The sequence below is a fragment of the Crocodylus siamensis genome, chromosome 4 (genome assembly GCF_052110815.1).
Source record: "Crocodylus siamensis isolate JL-2025a chromosome 4, ASM5211081v1, whole genome shotgun sequence".
In the NCBI taxonomy this organism is placed as follows: Eukaryota; Metazoa; Chordata; order Crocodylia; family Crocodylidae; genus Crocodylus; species Crocodylus siamensis.
Genome location: NC_143398.1, coordinates 126,600,588 through 126,628,394, shown reverse-complemented (window position 1 = coordinate 126,628,394; position 27,807 = coordinate 126,600,588). Strand labels below are relative to the sequence as shown.

At 43.5% G+C, this 27,807-nt stretch overlaps 1 protein-coding gene across 2 annotated transcripts in view; it reads left to right on the top strand.

Annotated features, from left to right (window-relative positions):
* ARFGAP3 (ARF GTPase activating protein 3) overlaps positions 1–27,807 on the top strand; it is a 62,032-nt gene that overhangs the window by 8,020 nt on the left and 26,205 nt on the right. Inside the window, exons 2-9 of one of the 2 annotated variants that reach the window (XM_090043720.1) lie at positions 3,121–3,239; positions 4,301–4,373; positions 6,806–6,937; positions 10,005–10,088; positions 12,122–12,209; positions 16,652–16,711; positions 19,889–19,938; positions 21,784–21,929. In XM_090043720.1, coding sequence (XP_089899846.1) covers positions 3,121–3,239; positions 4,301–4,373; positions 6,806–6,937; positions 10,005–10,088; positions 12,122–12,209; positions 16,652–16,711; positions 19,889–19,938; positions 21,784–21,929 — 752 coding nt within the window. The remainder of the gene's footprint in view (positions 1–3,120; positions 3,240–4,300; positions 4,374–6,805; positions 6,938–10,004; positions 10,089–12,121; positions 12,210–16,651; positions 16,712–19,888; positions 19,939–21,783; positions 21,930–27,807) is intronic. The other variant, XM_090043721.1, reaches the window with a different exon arrangement.

Below are 27,807 nucleotides of genomic sequence, written 5' to 3'. Positions count from 1 at the left end.
GCCCTGCAGGTAAGTCTGTAGATGGAAGGAGTCTGGAGCAGGGGCAGATCAAGGCCCCCAAGGTGAGGGATAGAGTGGGGCAGGGGCTGGGGCTGGGGCATGGCAGGGCAGTGAATGGGATCCCAGGGCTGGGGTGGAGAGTGGGACAGAGGCACAGGCGGTTTGTCCAGGGGATCAATGTCCTGGCGCTTAAAAATGGTGATGAGGGTGCTTGAATTAAAGCTTATTTGATAAGCTTTAGTTCAAGTACTGCCACCACCGTTTTTAAGCACCAGGGCACTTTTAATCACAGCCGAGTGGGGCAAGGGTGGAGGCAGGCTGCCCGCTGTGGGCTTGGGGCTCTTCGCCCTGTTGCCTTTGTGTCAGGAGCCGTGCATTGGCTCCCTTGCCCATTCAGCCGTGGGAGGCACAGCTCACTGTTGCCACTGCTGCTGGACAGACTCCCTGCCCCAGGCCCAGGGTCCCATTCACTGTCCTGCTCCAGCCCCTGACTCTGCCTCAGTCCCTCCTTCACTGTGGGGGCCTCGATCTCCCCTTGCCCCTTCCTCTCCACAGACATATCTTCTGGGCGCTGCTCTTCACATTGCCCGGCTGCGTTCCTGGATGTGTGAAGCTGCACACATGCATGCAGTGTCCAAGGGCCCTGGCCAGAAGGTATATTATATTTATCGATACGTTATTGGCTACACTGTTGATAAAAAGCCGATAGTGATAATGTTAATTTTCCTTTTATCTGATCCAGTATGGCACTGATCTGTCGGTGTACCTTTAATGATATTTTTGAGCTTTAACATATCTTACAACTATGTTTATATAGGTTTGTTGGGTTTTTAAAAGCATCTTAACAAAAAAAAATACGATTAAATCAGAACAATCTGATTTAAATAAAAAATCTGATTTATATTGATTTTTTTTTTCCAAATCATTGATTTGCATCCACCCTGATTTCATTCAACTTAAAAAAAAAAAAAAAGGTGTACAGACTTTTCAGCATAACCTTGAGAAACTCCATGAAAGCAAGAAGGAAAGAGTCCTCCCTGTAGACAGTAGATTGTCTATGTGGTGGTTTTCCATTCTAACTTTTCCAGTGTTGGGAGACAGTTCCCATGTTGTGGGTATAACATCAGAGAGTCTGGCCCTGTTCCCAAACAGCCACACAAAAAGCTATAGTGAGCTGGCCCATACAATACATGGGTTGTATCCCCAAAACACTCAGAAAAATCTGTAATTTTGTTGCTAGGAGCAATTTCCATCCCATAAAAAAGTGGAGCATTTGGGATATAGGTGTTAATGTTATCAGTAACTGGGAATAGAATAGGTCCAGTTGCCATTATCAGATACATATTGCTTGAATCTGTTATTACCAAAAAGAGGGAGAAGTTGTTGCAGTACTTTTTGTTTTTAATAATATTTAAATTTCTGTACTAGATGCATTCTTGAGACCATGTTGATATGGGTTCTTTAAACTTATCTCTCTCAAACAGTAATAACATTGAAAATATAAGTACACATCTCATGCAGGACGTTGATAGTTGAAAAAAAATAGATATCTTGGTTAAATTCATTTTTTCTGTATTTTACTTTTTAAAAATAAACCCATTTAAAAACACACACCCATAAATTTTTAATGCAAAAAGCCTGAAATCCAAATAATCTATTTAAGTGTAAATTATTCAAAAGTCATCTGTATATGTCTACTGTTATTATTTTTAACAAAAATCAAAACACAGCTGGCTGTAGTTACTTATGGATCATATATCTGGTTACAGTTTGTTGGAAGTCCTGTACAATAACCTCTTCTGCAGGTGCCTCAGTTCATACAACTGTTTCAGCTTAGTGATTAGTTTATTCAAACCTGAGAAACCAGCAGGAAGTTATAAAAGCCAAAAAACTTGTGTGTCCTTTCTGAAGGATAAATAAAAAGTAAGTGGGAGAAACAGATCCACTAGTTCTAAAATACAGAATGACGTGATAATCAGAGCCAGTTAAATCTACTAAGAAAACAAACAGACTTAGTTTATTAAAATGTATTAATTGAAGAATATGTTTAAATATTTTTTTCTTATAAAGTGCATTTTAAGGTAGTTTTACTTTAACATTTTAAAAATTGTTTTTTAGTTGTTTTTGTGCATTTTAATTCAATTTAATTTCAATTTCTATCTAAACAGTGCTTAACATAAATTATAACTATCAGTCATCAGTCTCTCGCATGCTATCCAAGCACATTTATTTAAGCAATAAGCATTTATTTGAATTCTTGTTGTTGTTCTTCTTGTTAATATTATTTTATTACACTTTTATTAGGCATATTCTATAGCAAACAGCAGTGCCACATAAGAGTGTGGAGCTGATATTTCATCAGTGTTTTAATGGTTGTCAACTAATGTCAACTTACCTTGAGGAAAATAACTGGAAATTATAAATGAAAAAAGTGAATGTTGCTTGTTCAAATCATGATTTATTATTATTTATATCACTCTGATAGAAATGAGTTGACCTTGCAAGGAAGTATGTTTTCCTTTCCAGAAATATTTTTAACAAAAAGAACATTTGTTATTAATATACCATAATGTTGTAGCTGTATGTAGCAAGCATTATGTTAGATGCATGGCAGATGTGATGACAGTTTTTCATCTTGAAACATCTTGATACTTAAACTAAACAGGTGGTGTGAATCAGGGTTAGTTTGAATGCAAATGGTTGCTTTGTCATAAAAGAGATGCTATGGTGTTCTAGTGGACTGTGCTCAGTCTTGGAGCCAAGACTTCAGGAATTCTGGTACTTTCTGTTTCTGGTTAGTTATGTGAGCTTGGACAAATACCTTAGCTTCTATTTCCCCATCTGTAAAATGGGGTTACTACAAAATTAACCAGTCAACCTTTTTACTCTTCAGGCCAGATTAGTGGTGCCTCTGTGAGCCAAATCCAGGTGATGGGCCTGGTCCAGCTGCAGAAGGACCCTGATCTGTCCGTCTGGGGTGGGGGCTGGGGTGGAGCAGCTCTGACGTGCATGTGATGTGAATCCTGAACGCTAGGTAGATGCTAAGAAGAATTAATCTAAATGTGACTTTAATTGGAAGGAGTTATATTAAATTCCTGTTATTAATTTCTTATCTTTTAGGTGTGTTTTGACTGTGGAGCTAAAAATCCTAGCTGGGCAAGCATAACGTACGGTGTTTTTCTTTGTATTGATTGCTCGGGGACTCATCGATCTCTTGGTGTTCACTTGAGTTTCATTCGGTAAATAGTTACAATTTTTCTTTGGTTAAGAAGTGGTGAGCTATGTCTGCTCTTTGATCAGAGCCTTGAAGTTTTGTGTTCTAAACAGGTGTTTGATAATGGGAGACTACATTTTTACTTTTTAAATTACTAATTTATATCCATCTCATGTTGGTGTGGTCAAAAAGTTGCTGCTAGCTGCGTGGGAAATACATATGTGTGATGAGGATTTCATAGAAATCATAATGTACTTTTGTTCCATTACATGTGCATTCCATTACACAATTAATATGTTTATTGGCAGCCTAATCCAACTTCTTTGAAGAGGTACGGAATAGGCATATACTTAAACTAAGTCTCATGTTTATGGTTCTTCCAGATCAAGGTTTCTGCAGCATTGTTACATAAGTGCTCACTGATATCAGCTTTCTGCTGTAGTTTACTGTTTCATTGGGTATATGCATCAGAAAAGTTTAACAAAAGGATATGCATGGATTCTTGAAACCTGCAGTTGTGAAATATGGCTCTTTGCTGTTGTGATAGCTGGGAAGCTTTATTTCCCAGGAAAAAAAATTAAGAAACTGTCTTCTTTTCATTTTGAACATTGTAATCAGTGCCTTGCAGGAAAGTTTTCTTGTCCTACAGAAACTTTTTGTGATACTTCTTAATGGATGATTCCTAGCTTGTATATCAAAAAAGGTCTGGCATCCAGTCAGTTTTTTCATTCTCTGTGATGTAGCTTTGATTTTTGTCATTATAGCATCCTCTCTGTTGACCAACAACTTAATGGACAGAAAAGCTGAGACTTGGATGCTGAAAAAGGGAGTTCCAGATTAAATGCCTCACAGCCACATCTTTTAAAGGAAACATGTGGATTGCTAGTTAAGGGGTATATTTTCTCAAATACTGATGTTCTATTCCTCTATTAATTTCTTAATTAACATGGATTTTATGCCCCAGGAGAGAGCAGGTTTTAAACTGTAGTATTTCTTTCAAGCTGCTAACTTTTCTTAAAGTAGCATTAACAAGAGTTGTTTAAAATGGTTATAGAAACTAATACTAAAAATGTTTCCTCTGCTTAGGTCTACAGAACTAGATTCCAATTGGTCTTGGTTTCAGTTGAGATGCATGCAAATTGGAGGAAATGCTAGTGCTGTAAGTATATCTTAAAAATGTATTTCTGTTTTCGGGTATTTGCCTACCATGAAAACAGAAAGACGTTACTATTAAAAGCTGCTCATTTAGCTGCATTATTAAGATCCATTATTAAGAGCTATTCATTTCATATATCATAAAGAATTTAGGAATAAAGGAGCTAACTTTCCAAACCTCTGGAATTTTGTATTTTTGTGTATGCCAATGAATAAATTGCTACTTTCTTAAAATTCTAAGCAAGTTGAGATCGGAGTAGCTTTTCTGGAATTGGGTCATGGCAAAGGAGGTGGTGTAGACAGATAAACTGCATTATGTTAGGAGGGGGCAAGGACTCAGTGCATCAACTGCTCCTTGGTAACTGTTCATGTTCATTTTGCGGTCTCTTGGCAAGTCAAAGATTAAACCATGGAAATGTATTCTCCTAAACTAGGAGCTAAGCTGTCTCAGTATTGCTTTCACTTATCATGTGGTAGGAACAGATATACCATTATCAAACAGCAACTGATGTGGTAAATTTCCAGCTCCTCTTTACTTAGGTACAATTTTTATGTCCCCACTCTTGTGTTTTACTATTGCTAGAGGTAGATACAACACTTAAGGCAGGGGTGGGCAATATGCGGCCTGGGGGCTGGATGTGGCCTGCCAGGCCATTTTTTTTCTGGCCTACGGGGCCCTTAAAATAATTTAGAAAATTTAATATTTATCTGCCCTGGGCTGCCTGTCATGTGGCCCACAATGGCTTGCCAAAACTCAGTAAGCAGCCCTCTGCCCAAAATAATTGCCCACCCATGATTTTGGGCATACAATCAGAACATATGTATCTTTGATAAATGTAGCAAAATACAGCAAATTACTTTGAAACTTCAGATGGCTTGGCTTAGCAAATATTGGCTATTCCAGAGAATAAGATAAAAGGGATGCTGAAAGTTATTTATTGGTTTCTATACTAAAATTGTGATGGAGTCAAAAGACAAGACATGACATGCCTTGATGGAGTTTTGATAGTTTCTAAATATGTAGACCGGATGAAACGTAAACTAAACTAACCAAATATTCCAGTGGACCATCTGGTGTTTCTCTCTCTCTATCTCTATATAGATATCAAAAGAGGTATCGAGAGAGAGAGATCGATATAGAAACTAGATCTAGATCTAGATCGGGGTGAGCAAAATACGGCTTGCGGGCCAGATTCGGCCTGCCAGGACATTCTATCTGGCCTAGGGGGCTCCTAAAAAATTTAGAAAATGAATATTTATCTGCCCCTGGCTCCTGTCAAAGATGACAGGAGTCAGGGACAGTAGGACCCAGGGGAAGCCATAGCAGGCTCCTCCCCCAGCCAGAAGCCCCTGAGACTGTGGGGCTGTTTATGGCTGTGCCAGTGCAGGTAAGAAGGGGAGAATGAAGGCAGGGGAAGACTGCAGGGATCACCCCAGTCCTTGGGGTGGCCAGCTCCTACTGAGCCTCACAGTCCGCCCCACTCCCTCCTTCACTGTGGGGGGCCTCGGTCTGCTCCCCCCCATACCCCTTTCCTCCTCCCACCCCTTTCCCCACAACAGACTTACCAGTCTGACACCGCTGTTCGCGCTGTGGGGCTGCATATTGTATTTGGATCAGTATTGGCCAATATGGCTCGTTAAAAATTGGCCATTGCTGTCAGCCCAAAAAATCTCTATCAGTGCATCCTTAGAAAATATTCCTTTTATATCAAATCTTCAGCACCCTTAAAAAGATCTTCTGGCACTGTGTTTGAGAATTACTGCCATAGTGACTTGCAAAACAAGGATTGTCAGAGGCTTGCATACTTGCATGTGGTGCTTTTAACAGGAAAAAGAAAACTGTTAGCACACATTAAGGATATTAAGGACTGGGAGAAATAGATAGTATTTTTAAAAGGGTATAACGTGGGGGCCAGCAGAATACGGCCTGCGGGTCAGATCCAGCCTGCCAGCTGACTGGATCTGTCCTGTTGCTGCCCTTCTGGTACTGAGCCCTACTCACTCAACTCCCGTGCCACAGTGCAGCCTATGTGCTCTAGCCCAGGCCCCGACCAGTACGCACAACTTCTGGTGGGGCTGTTACTGGTGTGGTTGCAGCTGGCTGGCTGCTATTCTGCTCCCCTCACCCCCAGTTGCATCCCCTACCCCTGCTGTACTGCTTTGAGTGGTGGGGGGGAAGGAGGCTTCAGCCAAGCAGCTCCTGCCTCAGTGTGCAGGGGTTCAGCTCCCAGCTGCCTTCCACCTGGTTCATCCGCCCAGTGCAATGAGCAGCCACCTACAGGTGGTGACAGCTCATTGGAACTTCCCAAGTGGCCCTCAGTACCAAATAATTTCCCATTCCTGGTGTAAAGCACCTAGCTGCAATTCAGGAAACCTTTCTTTTGTAGTATTGTATTTAACCTCTTTCTCAGGATGTATATGTTTGTGTGTTTACAGTCTGCTTTTTTCCATCAACATGGGTGCTCAACATATGATACCAATGCCAAGTACAATAGCCGAGGTGCCCAGCTTTACAGGGAAAAAATTAAATCTCTTGCAGCACAAGCCACAAGGAAGTATGGTACTGATGTAAGTAATGCATGTATTAGTTCATTATATTCTTATACAAAATCTGCTTCCACAGTGATTTAAATTTCTAACTGGTAAGTAAAATGCAAAGAAGCAGGCACTGCTTGTGTTTGTAGTTGTCAATACGGAAGTGGTGAATATGTTGAAAGAGAAGGTGTATATGTTGGAAATATTCCCATTAGTTGGAACACTAGAATTCTAAGCAAGTCAGTAACTAAGTAGCTAATATTGTTGGATAGTGTTGGCTTAAGCAGATGAGTGGTATTTGATAACTAGCCAATTGCCTGTCAAGAATGATTGTGGGGGCAGAGGGGTGGCTGGGAACAGAGGCCAGTGTCCAGCCCCCACCCTAACCTTCAGGATCAGGCCTGCTCCCTCCCCCCTGCCATGCTGGGGCCAGGGCCGGGCTTTCCCTTGCCCCCATCTGCTGGCCCGACTCCTCCCTTCTGCTCCATTGCCACCACCTGCAGGATCAGGGGGTGGGGCCAGTAGTGCTGGCCTGTCTGCTCCGTTACCACTGCTTGCCGTGGGGTGGGGGTGTTGCCCTGTGGGGTCGGGCCAACTCCCAGGATCTCAATATTGCGCTGTTAGACAGGAGGGTGTGACATAATTGCACATATACAAATACAGAAATATACACATACTACCAACTTGGGCACATACACATCCAAACTAGCCTAGGCACCAATTCAAGCACATATACTATGCACCCCAAAAGTTAGACAAAAATCAATTATCCATACCCGCACACTCAGTACACATACACAGATCACTAATTCATATGTCATACACACACTGACATATATACACACAAACTCACCAGTTCTCACACATACAACCCAGGTTGGCACGGTATGTATGTGTGCTTGGGGTACCTGGGATACTTGGGGGGAGGTTCAGGTGAGAGAGAGAGAGAGTTAAAGTGTAGGGAGTGAAAGTTGCCAGAACCAGGATTAGAACCGGTGGACTACAGAGAAGCTGGCTGAGGAACTGAGGCTTGGGATTACTTAAAGTAGACTGGGGCTGGAAACTGAGGCAGACAGCTGAGATATTGGGTTGGGGGGGCAGATAAGTGGTGGAAAGGAGGAGACAGCCAGGAAAGAAACTGAGGTAGAAATCTGTTTGCTCAGGGGAAAAGGAAGAGGCAGTGGGAATAAGATAGTGGCAAAGAAACGTGGGGTTTGAAGGTAGAGAGACGTTCAGGACAGGTGGTTGGAGGTGGCAGTGAGCCAGAAGCAGGAGAGGGAGAAATGAGACAGAAGTTAGGGGGGCGAGGAGCAGAGATTGGAGCAGTGCTGAACCATAGTAAAGTAAAACCCAACTTAGAGGTCCAAATAACAGTTTTATTAAATGGACAGCACACTACACAGCCCCATGAAGTTATTGGTTCACACACTCATGCGCACACACACACACAAGTACTCACAATGGCAGCAGGAGAAAGCGACTCAGTGGAAGGGTTGGTGGAAGGGCTGGAGTCCAGGTAGGGAAGAGAAACAGAGTCCAAGTCCTTGGTTGAAGAGGGGGTGGGGAGTGATAGCTACTGGAAAGGGGTCCTTGTCCAGTAGGTGTTGTCCAGAGCGGGGTTGTCGGCAGGACCTCTGGGTGGATAGGTGGTGTGGCATGGTGCTGGTCCAGATGGAGAGGGCGTCCCGAGGAGTCAGTCTTCACTACCGCTTTTATGGGGCAGGCTACCTCTAATCTCCTATGGGGAGGGCCTGTCTAGGCAAGGTCAGTCCAGTCCCAGAGGGCTCCAGGTGTTCTTACTGGGCATGTACAGTAACCTCTACCCCAGGTGCAGAAAGAGTATTTTTTTTTTTCAGTTTTATTTAACCAGTTCAGCTAAATTCACTAACTAAAACTAATGTTTCTTTTATTAACAAATCAATTTTAATTTGCAAATGTGTTTAAACATTCTGTAATGCATGCAGTGTGTTTTATTAGCTTTGTTTAACTAAAATATTTTAAGTGTGTCAAGATTAAGGATGCACGCAAGTAAAATATTTAGTAAATAAGTGATGGATTTCTTATGATTTTGAATAAGTGTATATTGGGCCATATAATGTCAAGATGAATGTTTATCACGCATCGTTCTAGTTAATGAGAAGTACCCGTAATTAGGAATCAACCTTTTTTCAGGAACATAATTAAAAAGAACAAATACAAAACAAGATTAAAAGTATTGATTTAAATCAGGGTCTCTTGCTGCCTGTTTTTTTTAAATGCTTAGAATAAGTGTTTTAGATCACTTTGATCAATGATAGATGTATACCTTGTTTTGAGAATGTGGAGCGGAGAAAAAATAATTTTTCCCTTTAATTAAACTGTTCAGAATTAGTTTCCGTATCTAAGACGCATGGCCCAATTTTTTATTGTAGATTTCCAGGAAAAAGGTGAACACAGTGAATGAATATGAACAAATATGATAATAGACTTCACCATTAGCTATGTCTTCCTTTATTTGTAGTCTTGGGACACAGGTCAAAGATTAAAGTTCTATCCTGTCATTTTCTGAAGGCTACCTTGAGGAGCCTGTATTAGAGCCAGTTCCTTGAAAAACTAGGTCCTTCATTATAATGATGTTATAGAGTTGTTATTATAACTCTTCTTCAGAGCAGATAAAAAATTCTGTTGGAGTAGGACTGAAACAAATTGAGATTCTTTGCAAAGTTTATTAAATTATTGCTTGACAGCCCGGTTTTTTTACTACATGAGAATGAGTCTATTACGGAGACAATTGAGGAACAATTTATTTGTTTTATTACATTCAGTACTCAAGCTTCAGGGCTGTTAAATGTTGGCTCTACAGAGGTTGTGCTAGGACATTTTATGCAGCAGGAATTTCAGTTGTCTGGAGAGAGATTGTTCTTTTACAGACATCAAAAGCAGGGAAATGGAAAGGTTTGTGTTTAAAGATCAAATATGTTTGGGGTGGGGAGGGACATTCTTATCATGAAAAATCAGCTAGTATCCTTGCCAAAAGTAATTTAAAAAAAAAAGTGCCGTATATAGCTGGAACATTCCTAAAATGTCAGGTAAAAACTGAAGCACTTTTTTTTAATTCTAGCTGTGGACAGATGGCTGTGGAATTCTACCTTTATCCCCCCAACACAAAGAAGAAGATTTTTTTGCATCACATGTTTCACCTAAGGTAAAAAAAATACTGTACATAACTTCTTTGCTTAGATTCTGTGGTGTTTAACATGCATTTTAAGGGGGCACTGAAACCTAAAACAATACCCATGGTAGCTCAGGCCTAGTTACGGTTAAAGCTACCTTTCTCTTTATAATGTAATCCATAGAGGTTATTCTTTTGGTTTCAGTACATTTTTCAAATTAAACACTTAAGTGATTAAATTTACCATACAATAAAGGGTTCAATAAGTCTTAACAAATGTCAGTAAGTATAAACTTTTCTGTGGAACAAATAATTCCCAGATAACTTACCAGATCTGTAAAAGAGCTACAGTGCTATATTTCTTGCTGTTCTTATTCTCTCTTAATTCTAGTTTGCTTTCACAGCGGAATCCTTAATATGCTCTATCTTTTTTTGTTCTGCTGTATCTCTTTTTGCAATTTTATCTGAAACTGTTTGCTGTAGACAGTTTAGAGTTTTATGAGTATTAAGAGCACGGTAAAGAAGAATTCAGATGCCTGCGTTGGGAAGTGATTTTAGCAAGGATGATGTTAAAGCTGTAAACTGTGTTACTATAAACAGATATTCCTGAGACATTGCAACAAAAGAAATCTCTGTAATACAGTTATAACCTGTATGCAAATACAATTAAAATATTGCTATAATATAGCACTTACAGAGAGACAGAGATATCAAAGTGTTATCTACCCTGCCTCCCCCTGCTGCTGTGGTGGGGACAGCAATGGCAGCAGGGCAAGTAGTAGGAAAAGCTGCTGCAGGTATACCTGCTTCCCTGTTGCTGTTTACTCTGCAGCATCTCTGGCTCTGACTCTGGTACCTGGCTTCAGCCAAATGGCAGCTCTGGCTCTGACCCCTGGCCTTTACAGGACCAGAGCCAGAGCTGAAGCAGTTCTCCCCCTGCCCAGTATCACCATGTAGTGCCTCCCACACTCCTCCCCCCCGATATCACTTGGTCTCACCTCCCACATGAGCCACCCTGGCCTCAGCCAGGCAGCAGAAACAGGAGCTCTGGTATTCAAGATAGGTGTATCCTGGGCAAACCAAAGAAGGGAGCAAGAAGTGGAACCAGAAAGGTAGAAGTGTAGGCTGGAGTAGTTGCACAGATTCTTGAGGCTGAAGATCAAACATTTCAGCTATGTGAAAGTAAATAAAAGTTTTAAGTGATGGAGTAACATAATCTGAGTGAGGAAAATGAGAGAGTTTTTGCATCAGATTCTTGCATGGCCTGGAAAGGAGGGAAATTAGGTATGTATTTCAGTCCTCAAGACAGAAGGTGATGAGGGAATGGATGAAAGCTTGGAGAGTAGGGTTCTAGACTAGGATGGAATAGGTGCAAAGAATAATAATAGGGCATGGAAGGAGGAGAAAAGAGAATATTGAGGTTACAAGCTGGACTGGTAGATAGGATAATGGAATTACCTGTTCTGAAAGAGGGGCTGTAGCCGGAAAAGATGGGAGGATACTTCTATATCTACAATGAAATGTTAGAAAATTGGAAATGCCAGGCTCTATACAGGGACAGAGGTCAGAGTATAGCAGTGAAAAAGCTGTCCAGATTTTTGTACCATATTATCTTTATGAAAAAAATGTAACAACTACTATGCCATAACTACAGTACTACTGTAAATATAAAAATTACAGCCTGATTTTTTTGTGAGGGATCTACCAAGCCCATTGAAATAAATGGGAAGTGCAGGTGCTCAGTCAGCAACATTTTAAATTTTAGAGAGAGGTAGATAGTTAGCCATGTCAGTTTGAAGTCAGTCAGAAGGCAAGATAGATATGTACCTTTATAGATTAACTAACTAGAGAGGGAGAGGAAGAGCACAAGCATTCATGAACCCAAGTTCACTTTATCAGATGGTGTATGTAAGAGATCAAGTCCAGCTGTTACTCCAGACTATGTTACCTCGATTTGGAGAAATACTGAGATACTCCACCATCTTAGTCAGTCAGTTGAGATTCTGTTCAGATTTAAATGTATTTTAGTTTCTGAGCTCATCAGTACCTTTCTTTTCTTGTTGCAGATAAATAACTCAGAGTGGGTGTCTTCACAACCAGAGCCAGTTTCTCTAATCCAGAGTTCTTCAGAAATCACTACAGACAGTAATGAAGGTTTGATCCATCTTTCATCTTAAGAATAAACTGTTTGCTTATAGTCCATAGGTCAACATTTTTGTTTCTAAGTGTATGTATCAAATAGTAACTGATGCTTACCTTCTTAAAATATTATATTCTACTGGTAAGAATTTAGGAAGCTTGGAGATTGGTTAGAAACTGGTCATATAGGGATTAGTAAGGCTGCAAGTATTGCTAATGGTACTTTTATTATAAATCTAAATGGATTAAGCCATCAGATTTGGTCAAGTTGGGACTTTAATTGAATAGGTAATGTATGTGTTAACAATGAAAGAATCTTTCTCCTCCTGAAAGTCATTTTAATAATTAGAGTACATGTCAGCCTTTAAAAAAAATTCAGCATTTTGTGATTCATAGCTTATGATAAGATTAACATTTGGGCTTTATGTGATGTCTGTCTGGTTTTTTTCTTCAAGGGGCAAGTACCTCTAAAAACTAGGGCTGTGCAAAGCTTCGACTTAATATTCGATTCGACAAATATTTGACATATTCGACCTTGAAAAGTAAAAGTCAAGTCCAATAGCAGCTGGTCGAATAGCTGTCGAATCAAATACTGGAAGTCGAATATTAACAGCCAAGGGTCGCATATTCAACTTGCCTATACTGGATTCCCGGGGGAGTGGGGAAGGAAAGTAAGGGGAGGGAGGGGGAGAGGGGGAAGGGGTGCTTTCATGACTGACATGTGTGGCTGGCCAGTGACCTGTCAGCATTCTCTGAGGTCTCTTCCAATCCCAGTGCTCTGGGGGAGGGCCAGAGAAAATGCATAAAAGGCAGCAGTTTTTCAGCTCCCCTGCTTTCTGCCTTGGGGTCAGTTTCTGAGCTGCTGATGTTCTTCAGCACCTCTGTGTCAGACCACAATGGCTGGAAGCCCTTATCTTCAACAGATTCCCTGCTTGCAACGCTGGCAACAGGGATTTTTGAGAACTTGGTGCTTTTTATTTTATAACTACTTTTCATATTAGTTTACGCTTATAATGGATAGGGTTAGTAGTAGCCTAGGATCTATTCTATATATAGGAATTTAGTTTTTGTATATATAAAAACTAAATTCCTATATATAGAATAGATCCTAGGCTACTAATATATATCTTTTTTAATACATGATTCATTCTTTCCACCACACCAGCGCTTCTCAATATATTATCTACACACACAAAGACATTTATATAACATCCAGAAATCTAATCAGCGGCACACAGCACACTTAGAGGTTCCAGTTTACATATGAAGGAACACATTATGAAGCGGGCTGGAAAGGCAGGTAGCCACACTGGCCAGCCTGCACGAAGGGGAGCAAGGGGGGTTGCAGGCAGGAGAGCTGCAGTTTCTCCCCCCACCAAACTCAGACACAGCCTCTTTCCTCCCGCTTCAAGGGATGAGGCTGCTACAGGCAGTAAAGACTGGGGAGCAGCAGTGCCACCAGAGCCACTGCCTGTGCCTGAGACTCGCTCATGTCCAGACACAGCAGCCACAACCTCTCCCACCATAACTGCAATCAGCACAGCAGCGCACTCCACCCCTGTGTCACTGCCTATGCTGAGCCTTCCAGTGCCAGAAGAAGAGCTGATGCTGGATCTGGATCTCAGTGCCCTGGCAAGGGAAGTTCTGGGGAAGGAAGGGGAATCAGTTGAGTTTGTGCTTGACACCCCTCAGGTTTTTTCCTTTCAAGCCACGAGGTCTTTCCCAGAAGGCACTTCAGAAGGTGCCTCTGTACAGGTGAAGGCAAGTGGCTCAGCTGAGTATGCTCTTTCTCTTGCTGTGCCGCTGACTGCTGAAGAGGGGGAGAGTTCAGCAGCATCCACAGATGCACCGGCATGCCAGAAGGAAAGGCCTAGTACTAGCACGGTCTGGAATCATTATGAGCTGGCAGATGATCCCGCGTTTGCTATCTTTGTGCACTGCCGAGCCAAAATCAGCCGGGGCAAGGGAACCAAATGCATGACCACCTTGGGGATGCTAAATCATCTCCACAGGTACCACTCCTTTGCCACAGGAACGGCCCCCGCTCGCTCCACAGCCCCCGTTCCCCCACAGCAGAGGCAGGGCACCTTGGAACACTGGGGGCAAAAGGGACCAGTTGCAAATGTGAGCAAGGTCACCCAAACTTTGCTCTGGATGGCCAGTCCTTCACCTTTCAGTGGCCAGGGTTCAGGCAGCTCCTGGCACTGCTGGCTCCATCCTGCCAGGTGCCCGCACACACCACCTTCAGCAGGACGGTGGTGCCCTCCCTATACGAAGCATGCGGGGCACACTTGAGGGAGGAGCTGCACTTCACCTTGGACATCTGGAGCAGCGGGGGTGGAAATCATGCGTACCTCTCCTTCACAGGGCACTGGTGTGGCCAGTCAGGCCGTCGGTGGGCTCTCCTTCACGCCAAGTTGATGGACGAGTCCCACATAGCAGCAGAGATAAGGGGGGCCATGAACCGCATGGTGCAGAGGTGGCTGGGCATTGGGCAGGCTGAGCTCACCCGTGGCTTCATGGTCACCGGCAATGGAGCCAATATGGTCAAGGCAGTCTGTGATGCCAACTTTGCTGATATTCGCTGTGTGGCACACAATTTACATCTGATTGTGTGGGATGCCTTGGAGGGGGACAGGGCTGCCGGTGATGGCACTAGCAACACAAGCAGGCTCATTTCCAGATGCAGGAAGGTGGCAGACTACTTCCACTGGAGCATCAAGGGGGGCAAGATGTTGTGGGAGAAACAAGCAGAGCTAAATGTCCCGCAGCACAGAATCTTCCAGGATGTGGAGACTTGGTGGAACTCCACATACCTGATTCTCGAGAGGCTGGTGGGGCAACAGAAGGCCATCCATGAGCTGGCCTTGCTAGGGGAGATTGGGATCAGCGGCCCCTTGACCAAAGCTGAGTGGGATGCCATCTCCCAGATCTTGCTGGTCCTCAAGCCCTTCCTCGAGGCCACTGAGACTCTCAGTGCTGCTGATGCCTTCCTCAGCCAGGTGGTCCCCATAGTGAAGGAGCTCCGCAGCCAAATGGAGAGCTTCCTGGGGGCGAGTGTTCCTGGCTGGGGCAGGCCGCTTTCACCAGATGTGCAGGCACTGGTGAGGTGGCTGAAGGAGGGCCTTAGGAAAAGGCTTGAACCCTTCGGGTCCAACACAGTGCATATGCTGGCCGTCATCTATGACTCAAGGGTGAAGGGCACCATATGTGGCAGTGAGACACTGAGTCATTGGAGGGAGGTACTTACTAAGAAAGTGACGGAGCTGGAACAGCGGAGGTGGGAGGAAGTGGAACAGGGGGATCCAGCCTGCCATCCGTGAGCCAGTCTTCCCCTCCATCACAGGCACTACCAGTATGGACTAAGGCCATGGCAAACATTAGGGGGTCCAGACTCACCAGACCCCAGGATCAGGCAGACAGCCCTCACACCGTGGTGTCTGCCTATTTTGCCGAGCCTGTGGAGCCCCTGGACGGCGACCCCTTGGTCTACTGGGCAACCCGCAGCTGGATGTGGCCAGATCTGGCAACGGTTGCCCGGGAATACCTGCCCTGTCCACCAACCAGTGTGCCAGGCGAGAGGGTGTTCAGCATGGCTGCAGATGGTGTGGTGGAGTGTCACAACTACTTGGATCCTGGTTTGGTGGAGCAGCTGGTGTTCCTCAAGGTGAACCTCCCACTGCTGGGGTTCCCTAAGCTCCAGGTGCAGACGGAGCGAATGCCACCCTCCTTGTTATCTGTATCATGAGTTTTGTTGACAGCAGCCTAAGGTGCAGTTTGCCCCAAACTCCTGCACCTATCACCATGAAAGTTAGCAGGCTTTGTGGGCTCCTCAGGGACTAGCAAGCCTGCAGTTTTGAGCTCCCTGTGGCTTTCCACACAGAAGTCACAGGAGGTTTTCTGTCAAGAATTTGGGGTACTGTTTCTCTGAACCCCCTGAACCTATCTTGTTGAAAGTTGGCAGGCTTTGTGGGCTCCTCAGGAGCTACCATTCCTGCAAGTTTCATCAAGATCAGACAAGAAATGCCAAAGTTATAGCCTGCTTTGACCTTCCCCCATTATAGCCTACGGGGAAATCGAAGCAGCTCGATTTGACTGAGCTTCGACCCTGAGTCGAAGTGGGTCCACTTCGACTCAAAGCAGATGGCAAATCGAAGTGGGACCCAGTTTAATATTCGACATGCTGTCGAATTGAATATTACCTGCTCTGCACAGCCCTACTAAAAACATCCTTTTTCCCAGCGTTGTCTTGGTCGCTAATAATGTTATTACAATAACCTTATAAATTTTAAAAAACATAGTCTTCAAACATTGTTGTTGCTTTACACAGTGATCAAAAGTTCGCAGGGAGAGAGAAGGGAAAAAAGAAGTTACCTGAAATTTTTTTTTCTAAATTCACAATCTGTTCAAAACTTCTCAGTGAATGTGTTTTTGTTGTTCCCATTATTTACTTTCAGGTGCAGCAGAACATGGCCCAAGCGTTGATTGCCTCAGTGTGTCACCGAAATTTGCATTAGGTAATGAACCTGTAACAGAAGTAGATGACACATTTATTGTGCTCCAGTATATGTCTTTAAAGAAAATGGTGGTGTGGGAAAAAAGTGTGCAAGTCTTGCAATAAATTTGTATTCATGAGTTAGCTGATATTATATTAATTAATTAATGCAGCATTCTGCTGCAGCTGTTTGTTACACAATGTATACTGTTTCAGACATGATTTTTTTTTTTTTTACTCAGTGCTGTTTGGTTTTTTTATCTTTTATTTTAGCTGACTTGGTGACATTAAATGCTGCAGGCATCGCACCTAACAAAGGTGACCATTAATGTTTTAGATCTCCTGTTGGGCTGCTTCAGGGTCCACACATAAGTATACAAGTGGAATAGAGCACTGCACTGTACTTCATGGCCTGCTGTTTATTGAGGCAAACACCATTTTTCACTAATAGGTTTCTGTCTGTCTTTAACACAACTTTTTCTCTTTTCAATATTAAAACATTTAAAGCTCTAAATCAAATATTTTTACTTGACTATAAACATAAATTTTCAATGTTGGGAGTCCATAAGTTAAGTCACATTGTAGAAATGTGTCCTTTAGTGTATAATAAAACGACAATGTAACTTTCAGCTGAATACACATTTAGCTTTCCAAAAGTCAAGACAAGCACTGGTAGAAGCATTCCTAGAAGTATATCTTAGTATTTATGACTATTCAAGCCAATGTGTTTATAATACTGATGGTGTTCACATAGAAGTGTCTGTTCCTTGTGAGTGAAAATGGCATTCTGATGTTGAAAGTAAAGCTTTTTTATTTTTCTGAAAAGGACTTTGATGCACAATTTCACAGACATGAAGGGTACATTCTTGTCCCAAAGAATTTGCTACTTTTGTACCAGGACCCATTTGCAATGCTATAGCAGGGTGGGGAGGGAAGGGGGGTGACTGCACCACGCGCCAAAGCAAAGAAGTGCCAACAGGCGCTGCCCAGCCAGGGCAGGGTGCGGGACAGAGCCATGAGTAGCTTGTTTGGGGAGGCATAGGGACGGTGGCAGAGCAGCTCCCACCATTGCATGCACTCCCATGCAAGCATGGTGGGGCATGTGCCCCCAGATCTGTGCATGGGACAAGTGTAGGCTGCTGCTGCAGGCATTGTCTGGGGTGCCAGACTTTGTTGCTACAGCACTGCCCACTTGTACACTTGTAAATATCAATGGCCAGACCTGACCCAGTAAATATTTTAAGTAGAAAACAATCCCCAGGCCCTGCTAGTACCCCCTCACTCCTGACCTGCCCCCAGGCTTCGACCCCCGGTGTGTGGGATGCAGGGGGGTAGGTTATGAGGGGCCAAAGGCAGCCCTTTGCAGGCTGGAACTCTACTAGCCTGCAAGGGAAAACCTAGTTTCCCATGTTTTTATCTATTTTTAAAATTTTAAAAAGTTTCATTGATCCATTTGTGCAGTTTGTTTGTTACCCTTTCATATATTGTTGTGGCCTACAGGTTGAGAAACCCTGATCTAGATGATGTCAGTAATAATGGAAATATTATTAGAAGTAATCATGCAAAAGATCGTTACTGACAGTTTCTCCTTGAAAACATTTATTGCCGTTGTAATGTAGTTCAAATCACTCCCTCTAGACTTGCTCATAGAAAGGACTGTCCACACACGTCTCTTTACTTTGCCAAATACAAAAGGAAAGTAGCAGTTCAGTAGTCTACTGTTTCACCTACATCATCCAGGCTGCATAGGCAGAGGAGAAAGTGGAGGAACACAAGATTCTGCATGGGTGGACTAGCCTTTTGTGGATTGCTCAAGTTTGCAGCAGCAGCCCCTGTGATTCATTCCATGAATGAATGGGGTTGCTCAACAGAATGATGGTTGTTCCCCACTGTGGGGAATGATTTGAGCTATGTTTTACAGTTTGTGTTTGAGGTGGAAATTAGGCTAGAGTATGAGTCATCTCCAGTAAGTACATCTGAATGTCTTAATGTATGAGATGTGTAAAACCTCTTGCAGATTTTTACATATAAAAAAAACCTAGGTGAAAATATTTTTTATGAAAAATCCGAGAAACTTAATTTGGAGCTGTAGATATGTCTGTGGACAATAAAACATAGAAAGAAAAATTATATAGGAAATGTGTAATGTCCTCAAAAGGTTAAGTGAAAGTTATTGTACAGCAGCTAAATTATGCTGAAATTTGACGCATGACATTTTTTTCATATTTGGAAGTTTTGTGGTCATTAATTAAGGAAGCATTGTTTCCTTTATGATGCATCTTTCCTGAAGTGAACAAGTGCCACAGACATACAGCTAGTACTTTTATTGTTTTCTTGTGCATTGTGAGACCATTCTTTTACAATTTTTTGTTATATATGGCTGCATCTAACATTCAGAGCTAGAACTGCTTTTGCAATATAGGCAAATATGCACTGAAGCTGTACATTGTTATAACAGGAAACATTTGAAAGTTACTGTTGTGCAAGACAATCTGTCTTTTACTATATAAGTCATTATTGAAATGGTACAAATTCTTCATTTTGGTTCTGTTAAGGTTTTTCTAAAATATCTACAATTTGAAAAACGTTATAGGATTTATACAGAGTGATTTATAGTTCCCATTCCTTTCTGTGCCTCAGTTTATTTCAGCACACTAATGACCTGCAAATTTAAAACTTAAGTACATATATCTCAAAGTTATGTTTAGTTAATCAAAGAAAAACAGCTAGATATTCACGGGCACTGAACAAAGCCACTTCAATTGATGTCTGTTGTTTGTTGGTTCAGACTACTTTTGAAATATTAGGTAATGTATTTTAAGTATATTAAATATAAACTGTAATTATGGTGAGAGTTAGAGAGAGGGTGTTGGACTAGGTGGAACTTTGAATCCTGTGTTTCACAAATGTGGTGTTCTTCTTGTTTATGAGCTTACTTGTAGGCATTCAGATTTGAAAACAGAGCCTTAAATTGTTTTTAGTCTTTACAAGATGTCTCGAACATTAAAAAATAGTAGTACTTCAGGGTTCTAGATGTCTTCATGTGGAAACAGAAATATTTCTAAGGCAGCAGAATACATTGTGACATACTTATAGTTTGTCTCAGTTTAACTTGAGATTTAAATTATGGAAATATACTTCTGAAAGTCTTGGAATTAATAAAAATATATGCTAAAGTAATGTATGTTAATCTTTGCAGAGGGCAGCACCTCCATTATAAAAAAGAAGCCAAATCAAGTTAAAAAAGGGGTAAGTGCATCATTAATGCATATTCTGGGTGTGTGTTATAGTATTTAGAAAGCATTTAGATGGTAATTTAGAACTGTATTTATCCAAGTAAAAAATATTTGGTATGTTGTGGGTTGGTAGTTTTGCACCAGTAATAATTGTCTTTCTCAAACCAGTTGGGAGATGTGACTTATGACAGAATATCAAACTTTTATAAATAGTATTATGACTGAAATATATTCAAAATAATTTGGTCCAATTGTACTGACTTTGCTTATTTGTAATCCTGAGCCCTGAGTTTTCTTTTTGACAGCAAGCACCTACCTTCATTCTTCTAAAGATGGAGCAGGGCTCAGTTCTTTCTAACATATGGCTAGAGGAAGAGAAAAGAATGGTGATGCCCACTATATAACAGCCTAGAGGTTACAGGTTTCACCCAAAAAGTTGGAGACCTGGTTTCAACACCCTTCTTTCAATATGCATTCTCTTCCTGATGGTGTTCAAACCCACATCTTCCACTTCCCAAGAGAATGCCATAACAAGCAGGTCATGGGTGATAGTACAGACCGATTCCTGTCATTGAGGGCACACCTGACTACGGTGACTTGTACAACTGCTTCTTATGAGCTCCTAAACTTAGTATGTAGGCCAGTCATCTGGAAGAAAGAGTTACTCTGCATTGGAGCACTTCCACTCCCTCCTGTTGAAGCTGCACGGCAAAGAATTCAAGATAAATTGGCCCATAAAGAGTGAGCTTAAGGGGGAGCTTGGGGCTATAGTTTTGGAGGTTAAGCTTACAAAGTGTCTGGGGTTTTGGTTTTCCAAGACTGCTTCATGTACTTTACCTTAAATACTCTTTGGATAAAGCAGAAAAGCAGGCCTGAGAGCAGGGACTGGAACCTCTGCTTGTTTCTTCCAGCACTAAAGTTTAGAAACATCCTAAGTGGCAGTTCATACAAATAACTATATTCAGGTGGGCTCTTAATGACAGGAATAGGTCTGTACATAGAGGGGTGCATGTAGTGAATTGCAGGATCAGAGTTTAGGATGTACCTTCAGGATAGTGTTTTTGTATTTAAAAATACAGTCTTTTATTTGGGGATTTTAAATTGATTGTATCCATTTTAATACAAAAATGAATGCTAAGAAATTAAACAGGTGAGAAACTGAAAATTGCAGTCAGTGCAATTGCAGTAACAAATCAACCCAATTGCACCTATTTGCTTTTTGTGACATCCAGTACATCATTTATCTGAATGTGACAAGGTTTGATGCACTGTAGGCATGTGTACACATGCATTTAAAGTGCAACTAAATTTAACGCACATTAAGCAATTTTTGGCAGGTATCTACATATGTAGAGACTTGGCACTAAAGTTAGCGCACTAACTTTAGTGCCAAGTCCCTGCATCCCTGCCATGTGCCACTAGTGGCTGGGCAGACCCAGCACTAACGCATGTGTAGACACAGCACTAAAGTTAATGTGGGCTACCTAATTATTACCTGCAGGTATCAAATTCTGGCACAATAAGCCTGATTTCACCATTTTTAATGCATGTGAAAGGTGTGCTTGCGTAGACACATGCCAGTAATATGCATAAATTCTGGTTTCGCCGCCTCGAGCCAAGTTCTTCTTCACTTCTTCCTTGCGGACCGTGGCCTGGGGCAAAGTAGCCTGTGTGGGACTCCCCTCTCTGTCCCCTGGCACACTGACGCCAGGGAGTGCGCCAGACGGTGCATATTTGATTAACCAGCATATTTGATTAAGTGGCGTCCCCCATTCCCAGGGGATTCCGGATAACAGCTTTTACTGTAGTATGGTTATCCTTAAGGCCTCTCTGTTTCTCTCTTCCCTTTTTAATAAAGCTTGGTGCCAAAAAAGCTGGTTTGGGAGCACAGAAAATGAGCAGCCAGAGTTTTAATGAGTTTGAAAAGCAAGCGCAAGCTGTAGATAAATTGAAAGAACAGGAGGGTCTGCCTATCAGTAAGAGAAATGAGAAGGAAGAACCACTGTAAGTATGAATTTGTGTATAGGTAATACAGTCTTGTTAGCCAAATATCTTGTTATGTTTTAGGTATCAGTATTTTGAATACCAAGAACTGTTTGATACAAATAGTTTGAACTAACACGGTGAATAGAATGAAATGTAAGTTGTTACTTGGTTATAAGATCAAGGAATAGTTTGACTATTGCCTACCTGGATCTGTGCTGGACTGTGTGAGAGATACCCATCATCCTCTCTCAGATCCCTCTAAAAGATTATTTTTCTGTTGAGCCTCATGCATGGCTTTTAAAGTAATGGACAATCATACCCAAGTTTTTTGTGGAGATCTGGCTCCTTTGAGTCACTCGGTTCTTTCCAGTAGTTTCCTTGTGATTTGTTGGCTATATATCTTTCTTTCATTTTTAGTTTTGTGGCAATGTTAGTCCAAATTAGTCTAGTTAAAAGTTGGCTAGCATACATTTATACTGTTGCAAAGTTAAATCCTTCTTTTCCCATTGTAAAAGGCACATCCTCCTCAAAGCCCATTTCACAGTTCCCTAGGTTGATTGTTACCTGCAGTGATTGTCCATTGCTTATGAGATACAGCTGTTTAACACTTTGTTTCAAAACCTGTTCCCAATGGCTTTAAGCCAGGGGAGGGCAATTATTTCAGGCTGAGGGCAGTTTACCAAGTTCTGGCAAGCTGAGGGCTGCATGGGTAGCCCTGCCCCTTGACAGGTGCCCTGCCCCCTGGTTACCATCTTGGGACCAGAAGTCCTGCCCCTAACCTCTGACCTTTGCCACCGGAAGTCTCTCCCCTTGTCCCTGAAAGTACTTCTTTGAGGACAAGAGTTTGCCGTCTTAGGAGGGGGGAAACAAATGCATACTAAAAATGAAACACCCATAATATATTTTAATTTAATTAAAAATATATTTTTGTCCTGATTTGTCTGTGTTTGTGCTGTATTATGCAGAAGTGATTGCATATGGGGGTTTGTGGGGATGTATGTGTGTGGGTATGAACATGGTTATGGGAGCCATGTAGTGCAGAGTGGCAGGCGGGCAGGGAAGTAGAGGGGTTTGGGGAGTGGAAATGAGAGGCATGTGAGAGAATGGGGCTTGCACCAATGTCCTGGGGCGGGCACCAGAGGGGCTCAGACCAGGGCAGTAGGAGTGTGGGCTGGCAGGGATCTGTGGCGCCAGGCTGGGCTGTACCAGCAGGGAGAGTGGGGAGCTGACCTGGCTCCATAGAGCTCCTGCTGCCCTGCTCGACCCCGCCAGTGCTGGCCCCAAGGCATTGACACAGGCCCCGCGCTCCCTCCTGGCTGCCGCTGGCTCCCGTGCACCTGCTCACTCCCAGTGCCCCTGCCCCAGCCCCACAGTACAGGTGGGAACAAGTGCACAGCCCCAACCCCTCATGCCCTGCACTCGCCCATCTGCACTGAGCAGTGGTGGCAGGGATGATCCTCAGCATGAGGGAAAAGCAGCACCCCCCCCCCCCTCCCTCCGCCAGTGCTCCCTGCTGCAGCCGGCCAGAGTCCAGATGTGGTAGTCCTGCCTCTCCACCATGTCACTGCTGCCCCAGCGGTGACAATGGAAAGCAGGCCCAGGAAGCCACGTGTGGGTTCTAAGCGACTGCAGCATGGGGCGGGGGACTGGCCACTTTTTCCCCCGCACTGAGCACCGCCCCTGCTGCTGCTGATAGCTTGGGCCCCACATTGGCTCTGGGTCTGAGCAGCAGCAGCTGGGCACACACTGCTGCTTGGTGCAGAGGAAAGCGGCCCCCCTGCTCGCTGCCACCAGGCAGTGTTTGCTGCTGCTGCCTGCCAGGAGCTCGTGCCATGATAGGCTGCGGTGCAGCTGCTTCACTGCTGCCTCTGTGCTGCCCAGAGTGGCAGCAGTGGCCATGTGGGGCCCAGGCTAGCAGCGGCAGTGGGGATGGTGCTCCGCGCAAGGCAAAAGCAGCTGCTCCTCTGCCCTGTGCAGCAGCTGCTTGGAGCCCACACAGGGCTGCCTGTGCCTGTTCTCTGTTGCCACCGCTGGGGCAGCAGTGACACAGCGGAGAGGTAGGACAGCCCTGTGTGAGCTTGGATGGCTGCAGCAGGGAGCACGGGGGGGTGGGGGGCACAATTTTCACCTGTGCTTAGCACATTCCTCCCGCCACTGCTCAGTGCAGGTGGGTGAGCCTGGGGCATGCAGGGCTGCGCACTTGTCCCCACCTGTACTGCAGGGTGATTTCCCTCCGGTCCTCCCCTGCCTCCCTCCTCTCCACCTTCTTATCTGAATTTCTTGCACTGGCACAGCCATAAACATCCCCACAGTCCCAGGCCAGGAGCCCCTGCTAGGCAGGGGCTTCCAGCTGGCAGGGGTGGGGCTGGGCCAGATGGGCCCTGCTGTTGCAGGAACCTGCTGTGGCTTCCCCTAGGTCCTACTACCCTGGCTTCTGTCATCTTTGACAGGAGCCAGGGGCAGATAAATACTCATTTTCTAAATTTTTTTAGGGGCTCTGCAGGCTGGATAGAATGTATTTTGCCCACCTCTGCTTTAAGGCATGTTCTACTGGTTTTGAGGGAAACATTTGTAACTTGTCCCAGAAACATCTCCTTCATAGTGTATAATAGCAAAGATACTTATAGGAGTACTATTGTTAACTAGGTAGCTTTAATCTCTAGCTGTCTTTTCAAGATTTGACACTGGATTTTGAAGAATGTGGGTATCTTTTGTATAGACACACAGAAAAATAAGACTGGAAGGGACCTCAGGAGGTCATCCTGCCCTTGCTGAGGGCAGGAAGGTTCCTCTCTAAACCAAACAAGTGTCTGTCTAGCCCAGTGGTTTTCAATTTCTGGTCTGCAGACTGTCTAAGGGATCTGTGAAAAATGACTATGGTCAATCAAAAGTATGTGAATACTCGCACTTAGAGTTCAAAAGAGGTCCGTATCTCCATTCAAAATGTTTTAGGGGACTGCAAATCAAAAACGGTTGAAAACCACTACACGAGCAATCCTCTTCCATAGCTAACAAGGCACAATGCATGGGAAAATATCAAGAAGTGGTAAATAAAAGGAGGATGAGGGCATTGTCAGTGTCCTGCTGTTGTAAAGAACAGGAAGTAGTTTGTTAAAATACATTTGAGAGAAGCAAGGAAGAGGTCCAAGCACCCCACTTTGGAAGAGGGCACAAACACCTCCTCTCCTCCTCCTCCCCCCCCCGAGTTGGTGGCAGTTTGACTGTAGGATAAAATTTATCAAGATCCTTCTGACTTGTTGTACTTTTATCCTCCAGTGGCTTTGCAGTTCTTCCCAATTTCATGTCACCCATAAATTTGCTCGGGAAGCTATCTATTTGAACATCCAAATCATTAATAAACCCATTGAACATCATAGGACTGAGGACTAGGGGATGCACGGGGGTGCAAGTGCACCCCCTGAGAGCGCCGGCGCCCACCTTGTCAGGCTGCACTGCCTGTTTAGGCGGCAGGCAGAGGGGCAGGCAGGAGCATCATTGCCCCTGCTGTGAGCACTGGCTGGGGAGTGGGGCCGCCAGCAAAAGCCGCTGCACCGCAGCCGCTTTTACGGTGAGTGAGATCAGCTGGCCTGCTCCCTGGTCACTGACTGGTGTCATTTTGTACAGCTACATAGGTCTCTTGCCATTCACGTGCCCGCCCTGACTCAAGAAGCACCAGACACCCATGCTGAGGATGCAAAACTTCCTTCCATTCTAACATGGATCCTTTGGCCCTAGCTCATGACTATTAAGCCACCTTGTAATAGTTTTGTCTAGCTCAGGGGTGGGCAAAATGCGGCCCGGGGGCCAGATGCAGCCCGCCAGGCCATTCTATCCGGCCCATGGGGCTCTTAAAAAATTTAGAAAATTAATACTTATCTGCCCTGGGCTGCCTGTCATGCGGCCCATGATGGCTTGTCAAAACTCAGTAAGTGGCCCTCTGCCCAAAATAATTGCCTGCTCCTGGTCTAGCTCATGTCTTTCCAGTTTGTTCATGAGACTACCATGGAGGACTTTCAGAAGCCTTACTGAAGTCCAGATACATTATGTCCATATATATTCCATTCTCTCCATCCACCCAGCTCACCCAGATCATTTGGCATGACTGGTTCCTAGCAAGTTTGTGCTGGCTGCTTGCCTTTCTTCCTCAAAAGCTTTACAAGTAGACATGCTTATAATTTGCTCTGATAACTTTCTAAGCACTGAAGTCAGGCTAAGAAGTTTGTAATTCATAGTTTCATAGTTTGTGGGGTTGGAAGGGACTTGAGCAGATCATCAAGTCCGACCCCTGCCTTGGCAGGAAAAAGTCCTCTAGCTTCCTCTTAAAGACCCCCAGGGTAGGAGCCAGCACTACTTCTCTTGGAAGTTGGTTCCAAATCCTAGCCACCCTGCCAGTGAAGTAGCGCCTCCTGAGGTCTAGTCTGAATCTACCCCCTGCCAGCTTGTGACCATTATTTCTAGTCACTCCTGGTAGTGCTCGGGGGAACGGGGACTCCCCCAATGCCTGCTGGTCCCCCCCTTACTAGTTTGTAACAGGCCACTAGATTTCTTAGGTCCTCCTTTTTGCCATTTTTTAGTCCTTTTCCAATCCCTGGTAACTTGCCTGTTTCCCATAATTTGGTATATATAATTGCCATGGACTCTCTCTTCTGCCAGTTCATTCAGTAACCTGGAGTGAAGTTCATCAGGGCCTTGTGACTTGAATTCATTCAGACTGATCAGAAGTTCTCAAAATGCCGGTTGAGCAGCTCCACTTTCTTTGCATCTTTTGTTAAGAGGTCATCCTGGCTATTTAGCAACTTCCTTGGTCTTTCTTTTCTGACACGTGTACTTATGGCATCTTTTATTGTTGTCCATAACTTCACTCAGTTGGTAGAGCTCACTTTTTATCTTTGCCTCAATGATGTTGCCATGCAAGTTCTTGCTGTTTTTGTTATGCTTCCTTAGTGACTTGCCTGCGCACATGTATGTTTGTATTTTATTTTGAGGCATCCTAAATGCATTTTGTACAGCCACATGGGCCTCTTGCCATTCTTGTGCTTCCATCTTGCCAGAATAGCTTCTTATTGAGCTTCCACTTCAGAAACTGCCAGACCTCCATGGCTCCTTTATCCTTCAGTCCATCCTCCCATGGCACCTTGCCTATTATTTCCCTGAGTTAATTGAAATCTGCCTTGCTGAAATCCAGTTTCTTAATTCTGCCAACCTCATGCTTTCCTCATCCCAGAATTATGAATGGTCATATCCCTATTGTTTCCTTCCATGTTACCTGTCAGCTTCACATGCTTAACCAGTTCTTCCCTACTGGTCAGGAAAAGATCCAAAACAGATGATCCCCTTGCTGTATCCTCAATTTTGTAAAACAGTTGTCCTCAACACAAGTGGGGAACATGCTCAGCATGCTACGTTTGGCTGTATTATTCTTCCAGGAGATATCCGGAAGGCATAAATTCCCCTAACTTTGGAGTGTTAAGTCTTCTTCAGATATACTATTATTATTATTATGTAGCAGAAAGCTGTGGCTTTGGAAATAGAGAAGGAAGGAAAACAAGTTACCTAAATGTGAATAGAAATTTTTTAGATGGTTACCTGCACAGATCCACCAAACTGCTGTATCTTTACTTCCATAGAGCCTAGGTAATTGAGAGGATAGGGTGAAGCCATATGCCCAAGTGTTTGTCACCATGAAAAAATATGCAAATGACCTCACTCGAGAGGACCCTAGTCTTTTTTTTTTTTACAAATGTTTTGGGTATGTATGAACATTGCAACATTGGGTCTATGTAAGCTTCTCTTTGATTATAAGCAGGTCACTTCTGTCTTTAAAAAAATACTGATGTTTAACCTCTAGGTGGCAGGACATGTAACATTTAGAAAAGTAACTGTATTTTTTATAAGT